At 40.7% G+C, this 15194-nt stretch overlaps 1 protein-coding gene and 1 long non-coding RNA gene across 3 annotated transcripts in view; one reads left to right on the top strand and one right to left on the bottom strand.

Moving 5' to 3' along the window:
• Positions 1-5707: 5707 nt before the first annotated feature.
• On the bottom strand, positions 5708-8774 carry LOC135967421 (uncharacterized). Of its 2 annotated transcripts, none has more exons than XR_012424647.1 (2): positions 8566-8774; positions 5708-7332 (listed from the first exon to the last, which is right to left on the bottom strand). It is a non-coding gene; the product is annotated as an uncharacterized lncRNA (long non-coding RNA). The 2 variants fall into 2 exon arrangements; XR_010581541.2 differs by having other exon boundaries at positions 6176-6414.
• A 194-nt stretch (positions 8775-8968) lies between these two features.
• The window catches only part of RIGI (RNA sensor RIG-I), a 73487-nt gene continuing 67261 nt past the window's right edge, over positions 8969-15194 (top strand). Inside the window, exon 1 of the mRNA XM_005581558.5 lies at positions 8969-9098. Within this exon, the coding sequence (XP_005581615.3) occupies positions 8993-9098 (106 nt within the window). The 5' untranslated portion in view covers positions 8969-8992. The remainder of the gene's footprint in view (positions 9099-15194) is intronic.

The following is a 15194-nucleotide window of genomic DNA, read 5'->3' on the forward strand; positions in this document are numbered from 1 at the left end:
GAAATCTAGTAGGATTTTTAGACAGAATATATGACCGGGAAGTACCATCTTTAGATTCTACTCTATCAGTCACTCTCCTTTGCTTTCCTTCATGTCCAGTTATGATTTTCCAGATAATGTTTTAATCACTCTCCTTGCAGTACCCTCCAACTTGCTTGCCCTTCTTTCATCGTTTACCTACTTTAGGAGTTGGGAAACGTTTCCTCTAGGGCCATGCACAGGCTGTGTCACATAATCTTTGTTTTTTTCTACACTTTTTTTCAAATTGAGGTGGAGCTTTGCTTTGTTGCCCAGCATGGTCTCAAACTCCTGGGTTCAAGCAGTCCTCCCACCTTGGCCTCCCAAAGTGCTGGGTTTACAGGTGTGAGCCACCATGCCTGGCCTACAACACTTTTTAAATGTTAAAACAATTTTTAGCTTTTGGTCTGTACAAAAACAAGCCATGTGCCAGATTTGGCATGCAAGCTGTAGTTGGCTAACACTTTACCTGGCAAGATCTCAGTCTGGATGAACCCATTTCTTCAGTTGTGCCTACACGCGTGCTTCTAAGTATCGTGAAGGAAATCAGTAACTGGTAACTGTGCAGATTGGTGTATATCAGCTTCCTATGCTGTACAACATTAGAGGGCAAGTTTTTGTAGTATTCTTGCTCATTGTATTTCACATAATGGCTGTTTTACACCTTTTTCTCCTCAAGCCTCCTATTTCTCTCTACCACCCATATATTTTAGAGATAGGATTGAGTGACTGGCTGGGCAGTTATGATCAGCACAGGATCAAACACAAACCCTGCCTGTTTACCAAAACCAGTATCTGCATCATAGTAGTTCTTAGAGATACTGCCTGCCAAGATTGTCTTGACTGGCATTCTTGTGTGTCTTCAGTCAACTTGTGGGTTGGCTGCTCTAAGGCTTCAGCTGGGATTACTGGGCTCTGTGTGTTTTCTCATCCTCCAGCACATTGGCCTGAGCTTGTTTACATGGTGATCTGACCAACTCATCTAATATAAGCAGCCCCATTACTCATTATTCCTTTATTCTACTTTATTTCTCCTCACTGCACTTATTACTATGTAACATCTACTTTTCTGTCTGTCTCCCGCGCTAGAATGTGGTAAGCTCTAAAGCCATATTCTCCACTTTAGTCATGGTACTACCATTCTCCTAGTTGCTCAAACCAGATACCTGGAATGTATCAATTTTTTCTTATTCCTTTCATTTGCCAGCCACTCAATCCTATCTCTAAAATATATCTCAATTAACTTCTTACACTCTCTGCCACAATGTCCTTATCTATGCTTCTCATCATCTTACTTGAGTCACCTCCCAACTGATCTCATTCTGGATAGGAGCCAGAGAAGTTTTTAAAAAATGTAATCAGATTATGTTATTTCTTGCTTGAAACCCTGCAGTATGGCCGGGCGCGGTGGCTAACGCCTGTAATCCCAGCACTTTGAGAGGGGCGGATCACGAGATCAGAAGATCAAGACCATCCTGGCTAACATGGTGAAACCCCATCTCTACTAAAAATACAGAAACAAAATTAGCTGGGCGTGGTGGTGGGTGCCTGTAGTCCCAGCTACTCGGGAGGCTGAGGTGGGAGAATGGTGTGAACCTAGAGGCGGAGCGTGTAGTGAGCCTAGATCCCACCACTGCACTCCAGCCTGGGCGAAAAAGCGAGACTCCATCTCAAAAAAAAAAAAAATCGAAAAACAAAAACAACAAAAACCCTGCAGTATGTTCTCATTGCACTTCATTCCTTGCATTAAAGATGCTGCTTACTGGTTCAGCTCCACCGCAATACCATTTACCTCTTGCTCACAGAGTTCCAGCTACAAGCATCTTGCATTTTTCACTTTTTTTTTTTTTAAACTCTTTTGTGCATTCTGTCTCCCTGTATGGAATACCCCTTTACCTGCCTTACCTGCCTTTTTTTTTTTTTTGAGACTGAGTCTGGCTCTATTGCCCAGACTGGAGGGCAGTGGCATGATCTCGGTTCACTGCAACCCCTGCCTCCCAGGTTCAAGCGATTCTCCTGTCTCAGACACCTGGGACTACAGGTGCGTGCCACCACACCCAATTTTTTGTATTTTTAGTAGAGATGGGGTTTCACCATGTTGGCTAGGCTGGTCTCGAACTCCTAACTACAAATAATCCATCCACCTTGGCCTCCCAAAGTGCTGGGATTACAGGTGTGAGCCTCCGTGCCCAGCCTACCTGCTTTTTTTGAATAGCTAATTCCTTCTCAATCTTCAGGATTCAGCTGAAATGTGACCTCCTCAGAAAGGTATTCCCTTACCACTGTATTGAAATAGTTTCCTCCATGTCACTTCACATTTGGCAGTTACTGTTTGTGTTTTTACATCTTTATTGTGTCTTCTTCCTCCTTCAATCAGACTCTAAGCTCTTGACAGAGATTTTTTTCCACTTATCTCCATATATCTAGTGTTTTTCACACTACCTGACATACAGTAGATATTCTGTAAATGTGCTGAGTAAATTAATGCCCAGGTGAGGAGACGGTCCAAGACTGAGATTTTTTTTAATTTTTAATTTTTATTTTTAAGTTCTGGGGTACATGTTACAGGATGTGCAGGTTTGGTACATAGGTAAATGTGTGCCATGGTGGTTTGCTGCACCTATCAATGAATCATCTAGGTATTAAGCCCAGGACTGAGATCTTACCATTCTGTGACACTCCCCTTCTTCCCTGGCCTTGGTCAAATTTTACCTATGAATCTGTCAAATGATTCCATTTCTGGAACTTCAGTTCTTTCAGATATAATCTATATTATAATTGTTGATGTTTTCTAAATCCATTGTTATTCAGGTATACATTATTTCCCACTAGTAGCATAGAAGGAGGCATGTCTTTACCTTTTTAAAGGAATTTTGGATCTGATTTCTTTTTCTCAGCTAAAACCCAAATCCAGGTATTGGCAGAGTAGCTTGCATGAGATAATAATTATAAACATAGATAAAACATAAGGGTATAAAGAACTTGAAGGTATTGGAGGGCAGTCAAAAAGCAGAAACTGGAGGGAATTAGACCCTTGAAAGATGGAGATAACACTGTATGAGAACAGTTTCTTTGGCATTTCATCTGAGGGTCATCCCTAGTACATAGGGAGAATAGAATGCAAGCAGAGAGCCACAGTCATTGTTTCAGAAGATGGACCCTGGGGCTGCTGAGTGACTGCATTTTGAGGGAGATATTTCAGAAAGTAGACACAGAAAACAAGTCCTAAAGTTTTTATATAACTTTTACTCAAATCTTTACCTGACCCTGAAATGTACATGTGCAGGAAAGATCCCAAAGAGCCCATGTAAGCAATAGCTGGAAAGCTCAAAGGGCTCAATAGATACATTTCAGCCGCCACCACCACAGGGAATATAGAACTTGGAGGTTGAATCCCACCAACTTAGATGGGCTGAGAAACATGTAGGACTTTTCACTGGAACCCATGCAGGGCCACAGCTTACTGTGGAAGACTATGACTTAGGACTAAGTACTTACCTTGCAATAAGGGCAAAACTTGAAACAGACCTACCACAGTGTATAAATGATGTCTTTGTAAGTTTAAAGTGATTCACTGGTAATTCAGTGGAATGCTAGAACAAAAAGTAATACTCTTGAGAGTAAAATAATAGAATCCAGAGATTCTATAATACATCTATAGCATCTAGTGTAAAAAAAAAAATTCTAGACATGTGAATGAACCCATAGTCAAGAGAAAAAGCAGTCACCAAAACAGGTTCTGAGATGGAATTAGCAGACAAGGACTTTAAAGACACTATTAGAAATACGTATATGAACTTAAAGGAAAACATGGTTATAATGAATGAACAGATAGTGGTTCTCAGCTGAGACATGAGAAGTAGAAAAAAGAAACAGTGGAAATCCTAGAACTACAAAAAACAAACAAACAAACAAAAACCTGAAATGAAAAAGTTACTGGAAGCCTTAAGAGATTGGAGAAGATAGAAGTGAAATGACATTAGATGGAAACGAGTGTTTACCAGAGGCAATGAATAGCACTAGCAATAGCAAACAGCATGGAAAAACAAAAACTATGTTTTTTCTTATTTTACTTAAAAGACAACAAGCTATAACAAGGTTTATAACATTGTATTATTGTAGTATGTATTTTATAACATATATAAAAGTACAGTTTCAGACAATGATAGCAAAAAGGATGGGGTGGAATTATATGGTTGTGATGGTCTTATATTTTACCTAATGTGGTACAATATTAGTTCTAAATAGATCGAGATAAGTTGAGGATACACATTGTAATCCCTAGTGCAACCACTAAATACACACACACACGAATAAAATAATATATAGAGTGTATACAAATATATATGTATATGTGTGTATGGAGAGAGACCTATAGCTAAAAGAATACAAAGAGTTATAGCTAAAAGAAGTTAAAGTTATATTTGATTAATGTACATCAAAGGAGTCCATTTTACTGGATGACACAGCAAAACCCTATCTCTTAAAATTATTGAATTAAAAATTTGTTGTTTGAAAAGATGCAATTGGTAAATCCCTGGCAAGACTGAATTTCTTTTTTCTTTTTTTTTTTTTTTTGAGATGGAGTCTCGCTCTGTCACCATGCTGGAGTGCAGTGGCGCGATCTTGGCTCACTGCAACCTCCACCTCCCAGGTTCAAGTGATTCTCCTGTCTCGGACTTCTGAGGAGCTGGGACTATAGGCACACACCATGACACCCAGTTAATTTTTGTATTTTTAGTAGAGATGGGGTTTCACCATGTTGGTCAGGATGGTTTTGATCTCTTGACTTCATGATCTGCCTGCCTTGGCCTCCCAAAGTGCTGGGATTACAGGTGTGAGCCACCACGCCTGGCCAAGACTGATTTTTTAAAAAGGCAAAAAGATAATAAGGTCTATCATGAACACCATATGCCAATATACTTAACAATTTAGAGGAAATGATCAAATTCTTTGTGTTATAATATAAACTTTTCCACATTAAAATTTCAAGCTGGCCAGGCGTGGTGGCTCACACCTGTAATCCCATCACTCTGGGAGGCCAAGGGGGTTGGATCACCTGAGCTCAGGAGTTCGAGACCACCCTGGTAACATGGTGAAACCCCGTCTCTACTAAAACTACAAAAAAATTAACTGGGTATGGTGGCACATGGCTCTAGTCCCAGCTACTTGGGGGCTGGGGCAGGAGAATCACTTGAGCCCTAGAGGTGAAGTCTGCAGTGAGCCGAGATAGTGCCACTACACTCCAGCTTGGGCTACAGAGTGAGACTCTGTCTCAAACAAACAAAAAAAAATTTAAGGTATTCCAGCAGTGCTTCATAAATTGAGCAGTTACAAACCAGAAGTGGTTTGGGGCTCTGTTAGAAGGGGTTGCAGAGCAAAGAAATTGTTTCATTGGTTAAAGTTTGAGTGTTTGCCTTATTTGGACTATCCAAATGAGAAATTTATGACAATACAACCAATATCCCAGTTAGCCAACTGTGATTGGCTAAACTTAAGTTTCATTTTCCTCATGAGGGTATTAGAGCTACATAAGTCTAATGGCTTACCAATTATTTTAACACTTGAGAAGCACAATTTATCAAAACTGATTAAAGATTAAAAGTCAGAATAGCTTTGTATCTAATTGAGAAATTGAATTCATTATAAAGAATCTTCAAACAAGGAAAATGTCAAGCCCAAATGGTTCTGTTAAACATTTAAGGGAAAAATGATACCAATCTGAAGCAAACTCTTGTTTTATGAGACTGGCATAACTCTGATATCAAAACCTGATAAAGGCATTACAAGAAAATAAAATTATTGACTAATATTCCTCATGAACACAGACACAAAAATATTTATGAAAATACTCATTTGGTCATGATATAGCATCCTTTGTATCTACAACCAAATGAGATTTATCCCAGGAATGGTAGGTTGGGTTAACATTCAAAAATTGATCAATGAAATTTGGTATGTTAACAGAATATATGATCACCTCAATAAATGCAGGAAAAAACATTTGAAAAATTCAACACCCATGCATTATAAAAACTCAGCAAACCAGGAATAAAAGAGAACTTCATCAATCTGATAAAAGGTATCTGAGAAAAATTTACAGCTACCATATTATTTAAAGTTATTATTACTACATTGTTATTTCCCCACTGAAATTAGCAATAAAGTAATGGTGTCAACAGTCACCACTTTTATTTTACTTTCTATAGGAGACTCTAGAAGTTACCGTAATAAAGAAAGGAAGCAAAAAGCATGAAGACTGGAAAGAAAGAAGTAAAACTGGCTAGGCGTGGTGGCTCATGTCTGTAATCCCAGCACTTTGAGAGGCTGAGATGGACGGATCGCTTGAGTTCAGCATGTTGAGACCAGCCTGGGCATCAGGGCGAAACTCCATCTCTACAAAAAAATACAAAAATTAGCTGGGTGTAGTGGTGTGCACCTGTGGTCCTAGCTACTCAGGAGGCTACGGTGGGAGGATCCTTGAGCCTGGGAGGTGGAGGCTACAGCAGCCTGGTTGACAAAGTGAGACCCTGTCTCAAAAAGAAAAAACTGTAATGAAAGGAAATAAAAGGCATAAAGATTGGAAAGGAAGAAGTTAAATTATGTATTCACAAATGACATCATTATTTATCTAGAAAATTTAAAGGAATTTACAGAACAATTACTAGAACAAATAAGTGAAGTTAGCTATGTTGCCTGTTTTAAGGTCAAAAAACAAAAATCACTTGTATTTCTTTTTTTTTTTTTTTCGTGAGATGGAGTCTCACTCTCTCGCCCAGGCTAGAGTGCAGTGGTGTGATCTCGGCTCACCGCACCCTCCAATTCCTGGGTTCAAGCGATTCTCCTGCCTCAGCCTCCCAAGTAGCTGGGATTACAGGCACCTGCCACCATGCCCGGCTAATTTTTGTACTTTTAGTAGAGACAAGGTTTCACCATGTTGGCCAGGCTGGTCTTGAAAGCCTGACCTCAGGTGATCCACCCGCTTCGGCCTCCCAAAATGCTGCGATTACAGGCGTGAGCCACCACGCCTGGCCAGTCATTTGTATTTCTATACAGTAGCAACAGACAATTTGAAAATGAAATCTTAAAAACAATTCCATTGACAGTATCATCAAATAACATAAAATAGTTCAGAATAGCCAGGTGTGACGGTCCATGCCTGTAGTCCCAGCTACTCTGGATGGCTGAGGTAGGAGGATTGCTTGAGTCCAGGTGGATTCCTTGAGCCCACCAGTTCAAGGCTGTAGCACACTATAATTGTGCCTGTTTGAATAGCCACTGCACTCCAGCTTGGGCAACATAGTGAGACTCCATCTGTAAAATAAAATGAAACAAAACTAAAATACTGCTGAGAGAAATTATAGACCTTAGTAAATGAAAAGACATACCATGCTTATGGATTAGAAGACTCAATATTGTTAAGATGTCACTTCTCCCCAAGTTTATCTGTAGGTTCAATGCAATCTTGATCAAAATCCCAATAAGCTTTTTTTGGGGGGAGGAAGGGGTAGTTGACAAGTTGATTCTTATTTCATATGGAAATGCACAGGGATTCAAGGTTGCAGTGACCCCTGTTTGCACCACTGCACTCCAGCCTGGGAGACAGAGTGAGACCTTGTCTCAAAGAAGAAATTTAAAAAAATAAATAAAAAGGAATGCAAAGAATCTCAAATAGCTAATATCTTCACATTGAAAAAACAAATTTGGAGAACTTAGTAGTACCTAAGTTTGAGACTTAGTTGATATCTAAAGTAACCAAGAGACACTGGTATTGTCATAAGTAGTAGTAGAATATAACAAGAGTCAGAAATAGACCCACATACATTCAATGGACTTGGTTTTTTTTACAAAGGTCCCAAGGCTATCCAATGGCGAAAGGAAAAGTTTTCAACAAATGGTGCTGAAACAATTAGAAATATGGAAAAAGTGAACCTGGACCCCCCATCTCACACCACAACAAAATTATTTTGAGATAGTAATAGACCCAGAAGTAAAGGCTAAAAATATAAATAATCTAAAAGGAAACAATATTTTCATGACCTTGGGGTAGGCAAAGATTTATTAAAGAGGACACAAAAAACAACAGAAGAAAAACCTGAAAAATTGCATCAATATAAGTGTCTGCTCCTCAAAAGACACCTTTAAGAAAATGAAATGGTAAGCCACAGACTGGAAGAAGATACTTCGAATACATATATTTAACAATTTTGTATCCATAATAAACTCCTGTCAGTCCATAAAACAAAAAACTCCAAAGTCAGGGAAAAGATTGGAGCAGATGCTTCACAAAAGAATATGAATGACCCAGTGAGCACATGCAAATGTGCCCACCATTAATTATATGGGAAATTAAAATTAAAACCACAATAATATACCATTTCACACCGACCAAGATGGAAGTTAAAAAAAAAAAAAAAAAAAAAGAAAGGCTGACCAATGTGTCTATCTACTGGAGCTCTCCTACTGCAGGTGGGAATGTAAACTGGATATAATCAATCATTTTGGAAAACAGGTGGCGGTTTCCCATAAAGCTAAACATCGACTTACCCTGGCACCCAGCCGACGTGGGAGAGCTGGGTACACCGGTGTACACTTTACAAAACTCATCGAATTGCACACTCAGATTGTGTGCATTTTACTGTATCTAAACGTTAGCGCTATAAAAGCAAAACAAAATATAAGATCATAAAAATAAAAGCAGTTCCTAGGGGTCCCCTCCTTTTCCTGGCTTCCTCGGTGCGGAGGGAAACGAAACTAGCGAGAGGCAGCACAGCCTCCGCGGCCCCCGCCCACCGCTAGTTGCACTTTCGATTTTCCTTTTAGTTATTAAGATTCCCATGCAGCTCCGCCTCTCGTCCGGTATCATTTCAGCGGAAAATCCTTGCTTTCCCTGCTGGCCACGCCCTCCTCCTATCCGGCTTTAAAGCTAGTGAGGCACAGCCGGGCGGGCACGTAGCTGGAAGCAGAGGCCGGCATGACTACGGAGCAGCGGCGCAGCCTGCTAGCCTTCCAGGATTATATCCGGAAGACCCTGGACCCTACCTACATCCTGAGCTACATGGCCCCCTGGTTTAGGGAGGGTGAGTGTCCCCAGCGGCGCCTTCTCGGCGGAATACATCTGAGGACTTGTTTTTCTCTTGCTTCGCTCCCTTTTAATCTATACAGATAGCCTGCCAGACACCCCAGTTTGTGGTAAGATCTCCGCAGCATTTTAGGCTAGAGGTTGCCAGAGTTTGAGGAGCCCTCGGAGGCCTAGGTGGGGAAACTGAGTTCCAGCGAGGTGAAGCGACTTGTTTAAGGGTGCTCATCTATTTAGTTCAAAGCTGGGGAAGAAATGTTCTGTTTGTTTAACTGATTTTCACTAATATTAAAGTCTACTGTGCTTGGCTGGATACTGACAGAGATTGAGAAATGAGATAAGGGCTCTTCCTTAGTATACATTACAGCCCAAGGGATGGGACACAAAGGTCAGATAATTACTGTACTGAGCACAAAATGCGCTCTGAGCTTAAAGGAAGTTGATGCTTACTCTGCCGAGTCTTATTTTCACATCCAAAGAACTGGAAGCTGGAGAGGAGCCGGACTTTTCCAGACGTTAGGCTTTAATACAGGTGTTTCCATCTAGCTTCGGAGACAGGTGATCCTGGGTAATGACCATTTGTAAATTTGTATCACATTACTTTCTGCTGGCGATGAGCGGAGGCTTTTGGGAAAGAGGTGAAAGGAGGTGGTACTTACAAGATATCGATGAGGCCCGGCGCAGTGGCTCACGCTGTAATCCCAGTTGTAGAGCACCCGATGCTGTTGCTGTTCGGGGTGCCACTAGGAAACCCGCATGGACCTAGGGGGACTGAACAAAGGGGGGCAAACGTGGGAATAAAAGACAAGAGACAAAAGAGTATATTTGGAAGAAGAGATCAGGGGGCACCTTGCGTCTAGTGGACAAGGGCCCTGAGCTTTACACAGCCCTCCTTATTTATTAGGCAAAAGAGTGAGAAGTGGGGGTGGTTGACAAGGGGGGATGGTTGACGGTGGGCAGCTTGATTCACAGCAGGTTTGCAAGACTGCATTCTTCGAACAATAGGTGCTAGATTTCTCAATAAATAATTTCAAGGAGCCCAGCACCAGGGAGTGAGGCTCTCAGCAAACCTTTTGGTGGCAAGGCAGTGTGAGTTTGCCTACCTACTGCATTCATGATAAGCAGTTTGTTGTTTGATCATATAGCCTCCAGCGGAATGCTGAGTTGGTCACGGTCCCAAGGGCCTTCAGCTCCCTGCACCCAGCACTTTGGGAGGCCGAGGCAGGAGGATCACAAGGTCAGGAGTTCAAGACCAGCTTGGCCAATATGATAAAACCCCGTCTCTACTGAAAAATACAAAATTAGCCAGGCGTAGTGGTGCACGCCTGTAGTCCCAGCTACTCAGGAGGCCGAGGCAGGAAAATCGCTTGAACCAGAGGCACGGAGGTTGCGGTGAGCCGAGATCATACCACTGCACTCCAGCCTGGGCGACAGCTGTCTTGAACTACCTAATAGGGCGTGTCATTGAAAGCTGAGGAAGCAATGAGGAGCACAGTAGAAACCTCCCCTGCCCTAATAGTGATTAGTGTGCGTATGTGAATGCAGGTAACAAAATAGTAAATAATAAAGTGCAGCAGTGCTTTGATGGAAAAAAGCTGGGATGTCTACTAGAGTCCGAAGGGCACAGCCAAAGCTTCCCAGATATTTGGCATTTGAACTGAGGTATGAAGGAGGAGAAAAAATTAGCTGGAAGGAGACAATAATAAATTGCAGTTAGAGGGCTCCTTATGTGCAAAGGTCCGAGATGAAAGAGAAACCAGAGTGTTCCAGGTATCCAGAAAATATTAGTATGGTGGCATTGTGGAGAGAGAGGCAGGAGTTGAGAGAGATGAGACTTGAGAGGCAAGCAGAAGTGGGATATGAACAGTTTTGGACTTTATCCACTGAAATGTGATAAGGAGAGGGGACCAAAATAGAATTTGCATTGTAGAAAAACGACTTTGACTTCAGTTTGAGGAATTGCTTGGATAGGTACAAGACAGGGAGAAAGAGAAGGGCAGATGCAATGATGCCAGGACAGCAGAGTGGAAAATCTGGAAGCAGGGAGACCAGTTAGGAAAATAGGAATCCAGAGGAATGGGAAGAAATGGATGGATTCAAGACACAGTTGGAAAGTATAATCAATAGGTCTCTTGGGGAGTTGTGGTGAGGAGGTAAGGGTGAGGACAGGGTGGAGAATGACTTCCAGGTCTCTGGCTTTGGTCCTTGGGTGAATAAATGGTAGTTTCTGAGATAGGAAATGTGGGAAGAGGGACAGGTTTGCAGGAGGAGAAAAATTCGGATTTAGGTATGCTGGGTTTGTATGCCTTGGATACATCAATGAAGAGATGTTCATCAGATTGTTGGCTGCACAGGTGTGGAGTTCAGGAAAAGGGTCCACAGTTGGGGAGACATTAATGTAGAGATCCTTGCTGAAACAATGAGAGTGGGTGCGATTGTTACTGAAGCACCAGGGATTCAGCCTAGGTTCTGTTGCTGCCTGCACAGAAAGCCAATCACTGAGACGACAAGTATCACCAGGGCTTTAATTGGGAGCTGCAGCAGAGGAGGTAGGAGATCAGTCTCAAATCCATCTCCCTGACCCATTGAAATTAGGGGTATGGATAGAAGAAAAGAAATATAACTAGGTGTTGGAAAATGGACTCTCGAGGGGTGAGGAAGCAATCATGAGAAATGAGGGGCCTGGTGTCTCATTGTCCGGATGTGATGATCTGATGAGTTTCAGTTCTTTTATATCTTTTGAGAGGCCTGGGTGTCCCTTTCCTGGGGAAGGAACTCAGATAAAACAAATATAAGTTTCAGCTTTAAGATCAGAAGGGTCAATTTCTGTGTTTATTCGAAAGAATTGTATATGGGACTATTGTGTTGGTTTCAGTCCCCCTCTTTCTATTTATCAATTCCTGGATCATGGGGAATCTGATCCTCAATCTTTCTGGCAGCTTCATGCTGAGGAATGGTGTGGGTGCAGTTCCATACTATGGGTGACCACGTGGCCACCCAGGAATCAAAAGTTAATCTAATACTATAGTTTTTTCTGAGACACAATCTATATCATTGCTGTTTCCCACTTCCACCAAAGACATATCACACCAGGGTGGGCCTACCTGCAAAATAAGCCTCAGTTACATATACTTGGCTTATTTACCCACACAAAGTGCAGCAAAAATTATTGTCTATATGGGCTCTCCTAATTGGCTTTGCTGGAACCTCTCACAAGGCCATTTCAGTCAAAGCCCTGGGAAAATAACTTGTTCCTCCAACTGTGTCCCATTATAAAAGAAAATAGATTTTTATTAAATGTATGCAAGAAAACACATTGCCATGAATTAAGAGTATTCACAAATAGTTTATAAATTCTGGAGAAATTAGGGAGAGAGAAAATGCCTTAAATTCTGTTTACAAGGGTATACTCTACTTAATATACTGTATTCTTTTTTTTTTTTTTTTTGAGACGGAGTCTCGCTCTGCTGCCCAGGCTGGAGTGCAGTGGCCGGATCTCAGCTCACTGCAAGCTCCGCCTCCCGGGTTCACGCCATTCTCCTGCCTCAGCCTCCTGAGTAGCTGGGATTACAGGCGCCCGCCACCTCGCCCGGCTAGTTTTTTGTATTCTCTAAAGGCTACGAAGCTTAAAAGAAAAAAATTCTCCAGATTCTGAAAAACAAAAATTCTCCAGACTTTTTCAAACACAACCATAAAAAATTATTTCAGTCTCACATTAGTTCAGTCCATGCAATCAACTCCTGCTGTGCTTCATATTGGGTTAGTCATCTTTATAAACATGTTATTCTTTTAATTAAGAGGGACTCTAGAAGTTTTCTGTAGGACATTTTCTAGGACTCTAAGAGTCTTAGAAGTTTTCTGTATTCCAGTGGCACAATCTCCAAAGTTATCAGAAATCTGCATTCAAGACTCCTTTTCATGAAGTCCCCTAAATAAATAATCTCTGGACTACATCTGATTATAAGTCACTTTTTGAGAAGAATCGATGCAAAACAACAATTGTGATGACAAAAGTCTTAGGAGAGCCATAAAGACACAGTTGGCAAGGATATTTTTTTTTTCTGTTGGCATACAACACTTTAACATAATAATCATCATTACTGACACCATATATTAAGACATATCAGAATTTTAGGAATCTCATATAATCCTGCAACACATATTAATAGCACATCTATATAAATATAACCCAAAGCAAGTTAAATACCACCTCACATTTGATAATGCTTCCTGTATAATTCTAACATACCAAAGAAGCCTAACATGTCTCTCTTGGACTTCAAGGAAGCTAATATACAAAAAAGTTAGTTTGAGGTAATAACAAAACAAAAAACCTGAATTTAGAACTTGAAATTTTTGCTGTTGGGAAGTCTGTCAGTTATCAAAGATTTAAGACACTTGATATCACAAAATAGGATCACAGGTCACTATAAAATTGTTATTCATTTAGCCAAAAACATAAAACATTTACCCTTTGATAGATGACTCAGTTTCCTAAACAATACGGCCTAATAAAGACAGCATGAGGCCAACTAAATGTCTCTCCCTCTCCTTTTTCTTCCCCCTACAGTTTACTCAAAAGGTAAACAAATATTTTATCTCATTAATAATATACAAACATCTTATTCAAAAGAGAACATCAAATTTTACCTTTGTATGGTATATTTTTAATGTTAAAGCTAATTTTAATAAAACCTTGTAAACCTAATTTTAATCAGTTTGACTATAAGGTAGGATTTCTGTAAACTTTTTTTTTTTTTTTTAGATGGAGTCTTCTGCTCTGTTGCCCAGGCTACAGTGGTGCGATTTTGGCTCACTGCAACCTCCACCTCCTGGGTTCAAGCAGTTCTCCTGCCTCAACCTCCCTAGTAGCTGGGATTACAGGCCATGCCACCACATCTGGCTAATTTTTGTATTTTTAGTAGAGACAGGGTTTCACCATGTTGGCCAGGCTGGTCTCCAACTCCTGACCTCAGCTGCTCCACCTGCCTCGGCCTCTCAAAGAAGTGAGATTACAGACGTGACCCACCACACCCAGCCTGAGCCACCACGCCCAGCCTGAGCCACCACACCCGGCCATCTTTTTATAACCTTTTACGATTTCCTATTAAAGAGTAGAGTAATGCTCCAAGAAAACCCTGTTATGACACAGGGGCCCAGACATTGGTCTTGCATCAGTGTGCTTTTGATGTCAATGTTTAATTCATAGAAAAACCCTGAGCTAATTTTATAACTCAAAATCAGCCCTTACAAGTTCACATGCTCACCTTTTCTGCAGTAGTTCCTGGGCCTAGAGGGATTGAATGGTTTTAATTTCTAGCCCTGTGTCTCATGAAAGCAGTTCATTTTCGTTGTCACCTTCTGAGTCTGAAGATGAGGCTTCAATTGGTGTCAATGCTCAAGATTTAGCAGGTGTTGGTGTTTTTTGGACCCAGGAGTCAAAGGCCTTTGAATTATTAAATAATTGTTTTCTAAGAATTATTTAATAGGGTATTTTTACGATAGAAAACCCCATCATTCTCTCTAATATGTCACAAAATAAAACTCTGGGATTTGGTGTCCAGTAGTTACCGTCTGAAACACTTAAACCCATTATACAATCCATTGTATTAAAGTGGTTAGGTTACTCCTTGCATTTATCTGTTAGCATTCTAGTGACAAAACTGTGACCTAGAGCCTCAAAAATGTGGTAGGTCCTGTGCCAAACTTACCAAAGTAAGATGGTTAACTTTTCTTTCCATCATTAAAAAAAAAAAAGGTAAATGCGAGTATGAGTTCTGGAAATTCAGTATGAGGATAAATCTTTCATTTAAAAAATATACAACAAAACAAGGACAAAGTGACAGCAAGCACACAGTAATTTCTTTTCAGCTATTTTAAAAGAGCCTCATCTTACATTTCCAAGATTGGTTTCTAGAGGCAGTACTGACAACTGATTTAGGTGACTTACACCACTAGAATCTTCAAACTGGCGCAACACTTGTATGTACATATTTTGTTTTCAAGTATACACATGAAGGCCCATCAGTGATAAACAGCTTAGGATAAAAAAACACTAGAAAGTCTTATAATTTTTTTTATGACTTAATCCAAGTAA

The sequence above is a fragment of the Macaca fascicularis genome, chromosome 15 (genome assembly GCF_037993035.2).
Source record: "Macaca fascicularis isolate 582-1 chromosome 15, T2T-MFA8v1.1".
NCBI lineage: Eukaryota > Metazoa > Chordata > Mammalia > Primates > Cercopithecidae > Macaca > Macaca fascicularis.